The sequence below is a fragment of the Colobus angolensis genome, unplaced genomic scaffold (genome assembly GCF_000951035.1).
Source record: "Colobus angolensis palliatus isolate OR3802 unplaced genomic scaffold, Cang.pa_1.0 Scaffold116, whole genome shotgun sequence".
Classification (NCBI taxonomy): domain Eukaryota; kingdom Metazoa; phylum Chordata; class Mammalia; order Primates; family Cercopithecidae; genus Colobus; species Colobus angolensis.
Genome location: NW_012112697.1, coordinates 4,050,321 through 4,056,624, shown reverse-complemented (window position 1 = coordinate 4,056,624; position 6,304 = coordinate 4,050,321). Strand labels below are relative to the sequence as shown.

Genomic DNA, 6,304 nt, shown 5'->3' with positions numbered 1-6,304 from the left:
AAATAAATAAATAAATAAATAAATAAATAAATAAATAGGCTGGGCGTGGTGGCTCACACCTGTAACCCCAGCACTTTGGGAGGCTGAAGCAGGCGAATCACCTGAGGTTGGGAGTTCGAGACTGGCCTGACCAACATGGAGAAACCCTCATCTCTACTAAAAATACAAAATTAGCCAGGCATGATGGCACATGCCTGTAATCCCAGCTACTAGGGAGGCTGAGGCAGGAGAATCGCTTGAACCCAGGAGGCGGAGGTTGCGGTGAGCCAAGATCACGCCATTGTACTCCAGCCTGGGCGACAAGAGCAAAACTCCATCTTGGAAACAATAAATAAATACAACAACTACACACACACAAATGCATATATACACACATAGCTTAATCCTGATCTACTTCTGCAGAAGCGAACCTCACATAACAGTCCTGTCACCCTTCGCCTTCTCATCTTCCTCTGCCATATTCTTTTCTCCTCCTTCTCTTTCCCATCCTTCCCTCGGAAGCCCAAATGCTGACTGAATTATGAGTGTGCGTGTGGAAAATGGTGTCACCAATACAATTTCTTTCACACTCTGCCCAAGTCAAAACACGGGAGAACATCAAGGCGCAACTCTTTCAACTCCCAGTGGGGATGGATAAGGGAGCCACTCTGGATGAGTTTCTCATGCTAATCAGTATCATGAAAATCAAAAGCCCTGTATCATCCCATGGTCTACCACTCACAGATTATTTAACCAATACTCTCACATGCACTCCTTATTTAGAATCAGTTTTTAAAATGTAGGCCTTTGGCAGCATGTAACTTTATCACTTACCAGTCTGGCAAATGAAATAGTGTTTCAGGAAGCACTTGCCCTCTTTGGATGAGATCCGATTGAGGTTTCTGGACAGGTAGGTGCAGCTGGGGGGCTTTGGGGCCCCATGGGTTGCAACATCTGCTGAGTGGAGATCAGACCCAGGTGAGCCTCATACTCGAAAGTCAGGCTTTTAGATTTATTTTTTATTATTGTTTTCAAGACAGAGTCTCACTTTCTCGCCCAGGCTGGAGTGCAGTGGTGCAATCTCTGCTCACTGCAACCTCTGCCTCCCGGGTTCCAGGAATTCTCCTGCCTCAGCCTCCTGAGTAGCTGAGGCTACAGGCACGCACCAGCAAACCTGCCTAATTTTTTAAATTTTTATTTTTAAAAGTTTTTGTAGAGACAGAGACCCAGTATGTTGCCCAGGTTGGACTCGAACTCCTGGCCTCAAGCAGTCCTTCCAACTCAGCCTCCCAAAGTGCTGGGATTACAGGTGTGAGCCAATGTCTGCTGAGGGGAGATTCAGCCCGCAAACTTTATAAAGGATTCTACACATATAAATATTAGGCATATTGCTTGTTAGGTAAATTACCCCACAATAAGGCAGTCTACATTTTTCCCAATGAGGAAATTTTAAAAAGCATTTCTGGGGCAAGCTTGACAATATAAACTTAAAGGATGTAGGTGAAATAGTCAAATGTCTATTTAATTCAGTAATTTAGTTTTACTATGACATTTAAGCCACATGTTATGTAAAGTAATATTGGAAGCATTGCTCTCACGAAACTCACATTTCATGACACAGCTTAAACATTTCAAATGCGTCTTTAACATCATTGCATTAATTATCATCAGAACAACTTTTGGATTTAAAAGTTTTCCAAAATACGTCATCTTTACTTCCACCTAATGCTATCACTAAACATTTTCCTACAACTCACAAGTCCCCTTTTACAAAGGATTGAGCAAAGTTGGATTTTACATTTGTTCTTCAAATATATATTCATGTCTCTAAATAAAACTTTCTAAATTGCTAAGTGATATTTAAAGGGTTTGTTGACCAGGACGTCTAACACTTGCACTGTGAGATCATACCCCGAGGAATGATCACGAGATCCACTTTAAATTGATCTGTTTTACTTCTTTCTTTCCCTTGATCTCTATAACCAGCCATCCACTGACAGTGATTGCTATCATTTCAGGCTAATGCATCCTTCCCAAATAGTACTTGGTTTTCAAAATTAAATAAACAAGTGTTAACACCATAATTTGAAAGACTTTGCAAGAACTTTAAGATGACTTTCTCTTTGTTGATGAAAAATTTTGTGGGAATAAAACCTTGTCTTTTATTTGGGAATATATGAAAAGAAGATGGCCAAGGGCGTATCAAGAAAACGCATATAAAATGAAGGCAAAGATTGCCATATTAAGGTCAGACAGAATAGGATGCAATGAATATTGGGCACGTGCTATAATACATTTCAGCATTAATTCAGTCTCGTGCATTCCTTTAGCAGAAACTGATTCCATGGATTTTTAAGGTTACTAGGGGAATAATGCATTACCTGGGGGCATTTTGTCTCTTGCTATTGCAACTCCTCTTTTTGTCTTCTCGGGTCTCTGATACAAATGAGAATCATTTCCATTTCTTTCATAATGGGCATCTCTGTCCAAAACGCCATCTATTTGGAAGCCAATACACAATTTATAGGTGATAGTTATGGCTGCAAGTCTATAAAACCATCATTACATGCACTTATGTGATAATTAGGAAAACACAAATTAAAAATTCCTATCCAGTTTTTTAAGGACACTAAGAATTCTGCAGCAGCCCTTTTGCTCTGGAGGCTGCTCACATCACATTATGGTGTCCCACATTTCAAATTAAGTCCACTAGTTGGGTCAACACTGAGAAATTCATTAACCCATTTACGCCTAGTGTTCCATTGTTGGAACACTAAGCTTGTGGAGCTATTTACATCCTACTGCTTAAGGTCATCGCCAGGGTCTGATTTTTCACCAAAAAGTTTGCAACCTCCAGCATAAATGGAAAATTCCATACTAAGCGTAATATTCTCCTTTGTGTTCTTTAACTCTTATTGGCAGAAATAAAAGAGTTCAGAAGGTGGGTGATAACATTCTTTTTTTGAGATGGAGTTTTTGCTCTGTTGCCCAGGCTGGAGTGCAATGGTGTGATCTTGGCTCACTGCAATCTCCACTTCACAGGTTCAAGTGATTCTCCTGCCTCAGCCTCCTGAGTAGCTGAGATTACAAGCACGTGCCACCACGTCTGGCTAATTTTTGTATTTTTAGTAGAAACAAGGTTTCACCATGTTGGCCAGGCTGGTCTTGAACTCCTGACCTCAGGTAATCTGCCCACCTTGGCCTCCCAAAGTGTTGGAATTACAGGCGTGAGCCACCATGCCCGGCTGGCAATAACATTCTTGAACATGCCTCCTTGCATACATGAATGAGCAAGAGTTTCTCACACACGCTGTTGGACATGGCTAGAGAAAATCATAACCACGATGACTATGCCTCTGCTTAAATTCACCATCATGAAGCTCGGGCAGCCTGCCTTCACACTGCCTGGCAGTCATACTGTTTCCACTCTCCCAGGTGACTCCCACTTCCCTCTCTCTACTCAACCTCCAACACCTGGGAGCCTCCCTCAGGCTCATTCTCAGGTCAGGTGATAACCTTGCTTTCTAACTTAGGAGAGTATCAGAACAATTTAGAGTCCCTCCATGACTCTGACCATCAAATCTAGCCGCCTACCAGCACCTGTAGCTGTAGAGAGACAATGCCTTCTCTCACGCTGCTACAAATCTTCCTACTCCTACCCAAAGTGAATCCCTCTAGTTGTTTAGTAGCTCAGATTAAGTACATCATTCCTGCATGCTATTTTTTTCTGTCTTAAAAAAAAACCCAACAACTTATATTGGCCTCATGAACTATTGCCCCAGCTGTTTCCTGCTCTTGAGCAAAATTACCTTAAAAACTGTCCAAACTTGTTAGCTCCAATGCTTCTCCTCTCCTCTTTCCCTACTTTTAGGGATTGCTTTTTAAAATGTTGACAGGCCAGGCGCGGTGGCTCACGCCTGTAATCCCAGCACTTTGGGAGGCCTAGGAGAGTGGATCACCTGAGGTCAGGAGTTCTAGACCAGCCTGGCCAGGATGGTGAAATCTCCCCGCCCCTCTACTAAAAATACAAAAATTAGCCGGGTGCCTGTAACCCCAGCTACTTGGGAGGCTGAGGCAAGAGAATCACTTGAACCCAGGAGGTGGAGGTCGCAGTGAGCCAAGATCGCACCATTGCACTCCAGCCTGGGCAACAAGAGCGAAACTCCATCTCAAAAAAAAAAAAAAAAAGTTGACGTAAATTGTTTTATAATTGCTTTAGTCTGTTTTGTGCTGCTATAACAGAATTTCACGAAGAGGGTAATTTATCAATAACAGAAATCTAATTCTCACAGTTCTGCATGCTGGACGTCCAAGAAGAAGGCACTGGCACTTGGAGTTGGAAGACGGCTGCATCCTCATAAAGTGGGCGGGCAAGAGAAGCCGCCTTCTGCCAGCTCCTTTTATAAGGACACCGAATCCCATTCACAAGGGAGGGACCCTGTAGGCCAACCCACCTCTTAAAGCCCCACCTCTTAATGCAGTCACATTGGCAACACCTGTTTTGGAGGCGGCACATTCAAACCATAGCAATAATTACAGAAAACATTGAAAGAGTTCCAATGCCGAGCTATAAAACCAGGTACATTTCGAAAGGTCTCATTTCCATCTTCATCCTTTCTGTCCTGTTTTCTCTCTCTCCCATAGGTAACCATTTCCATTAGTTTTTGTTTCTCCTTCTGTTATATTTATATGTACGTGTATGTATATAGGCAAATATATATGTTCTGTACCTTTATTATCCACTAAAAAAATCCATCGTAGAGATAACCCCACTGCAGTATATGGAGATCGTTGTTATTTGCTTTTTACAACCAGTTCCTTCTTGATGGGCATGTGGATTATTCCTACTTTTTTGTTATCACAGAGAGCTACAATGAATAGCCTTATGCGTGCATCTTTTTGTACTTTTGCTGGTTTGACTTTGGGATAGTTTCCTAGCAGTGGACACTGGTTCAAGGATAGATGTATATGTAATTTTGCTAGATATTGCTGAATTCTCCTTTATTTATAAACACATAGAGATATCTTACTGCATTCTCACTACCAGTTTATGAGAGTACCTATTTTCTTAAGGCCTTGCCAACGGAATATGTTGTTAAGTTTGTGGATTTATGCCAATCTGATAGATGGGAAAGGGTATCTCAGTGTGTTTTTAATTTGCATTACTCTATTTTTTTTGGCAAGAATACTGTGTAAGTGATATGTATACTTACATCAGGGCATTTTTCTTTTTTTTAAAAATGTAACTTATTATTTTGAGATAATTGTATATTCACATGCAGATGTAAGAGAAAATGCAGAGAGATGCCTGTATCCAGTTTCCAAGGGTAACATCTTGCAAGGGTAACAACAGGATATGGACATGGATACAGTCATGTCAAAATTTTTTTTTAGTTGCTATAAGAATCCCTCACATTGACCCCCTCACCTTTTTTTTTTGTTTTTTGAGACAGAGTCTCACTCTGTCACCAGGCTGGAGTGCAGTGCAGTGGTGCAATCTTGGCTCAGGGCAACCTCTGACTCCCGGGTTCAAGCCATTCTCCTGCTTCAGCCTCCTGAGTACCTGGGACTACAGGTGCGCGCCACCACGCCTGGCCAATTTTTGTATTTTTAGTAGAGACTAGGGTTTCACTATGGTGGCCAGGATGGTCTCGATTTCTTGACCTCGTGATCCACCCACCTTGGCCTCCCAAAGTGCTGGGATTAGAGGCGTGAGTCACTGTGCCTGGCCCAGATTGCCCTTTTATAGCCATGCCTACTTCCTTCCTGCCCCCATGCCCTTCTTAGACCCCGACAACCACTAATCTGTTCTCCATTTCTATCATGTTATCATTTCAAGAATGCTCAATAAATGGCACCATAAAGTACATAACATTTTGAGATTGGCTTTGTTCACTTGGCAGAATTCTCTGGAGATCGCTATGTGTACCAATAGTTTGTCTCTTTTTAGTACTGAATTGGACTCCATGGAATCCAATTCAACAATCAGAGGGATTCACTTCGGGTAGGAGTACGAAGGTTTGTAGCAGCATGAGAGAAGGCATTAGCTGGCTACAGGAACAGGTGCTGGTAGGTGGCTAGATTGGGCAGTCTGAGCCTTGGACGGACTCCAAATTGCTTTGATTTTTCTCCTTGAGTTAGAAAGCAAGGTTATCGGCCGGGCGCGGTGGCTCAAGCCTGTAATCCCAGCACTTTGGGAGGCCGAGACGGGCAGATCACGAGGTGAGGAGATCGAGACCATCCTGGCGAACACGGTGAAACTCCGTCTCTACTAAAAAAATACAAAAAACTAGCCGGGCGAGGTGGCGGGCACCTGTAGTCCCAG

General features: G+C 42.6%; 1 protein-coding gene across 1 annotated transcript in view; it reads right to left on the bottom strand.

The window, feature by feature from the left end:
* The window catches only part of PKD1L3 (polycystic kidney disease 1-like 3), a 91,967-nt gene that overhangs the window by 83,263 nt on the left and 2,400 nt on the right, over positions 1–6,304 (bottom strand). Inside the window, 1 exon segment of the mRNA XM_011962381.1 lies at positions 2,361–2,477. Within this exon segment, the coding sequence (XP_011817771.1) occupies positions 2,361–2,477 (117 nt within the window).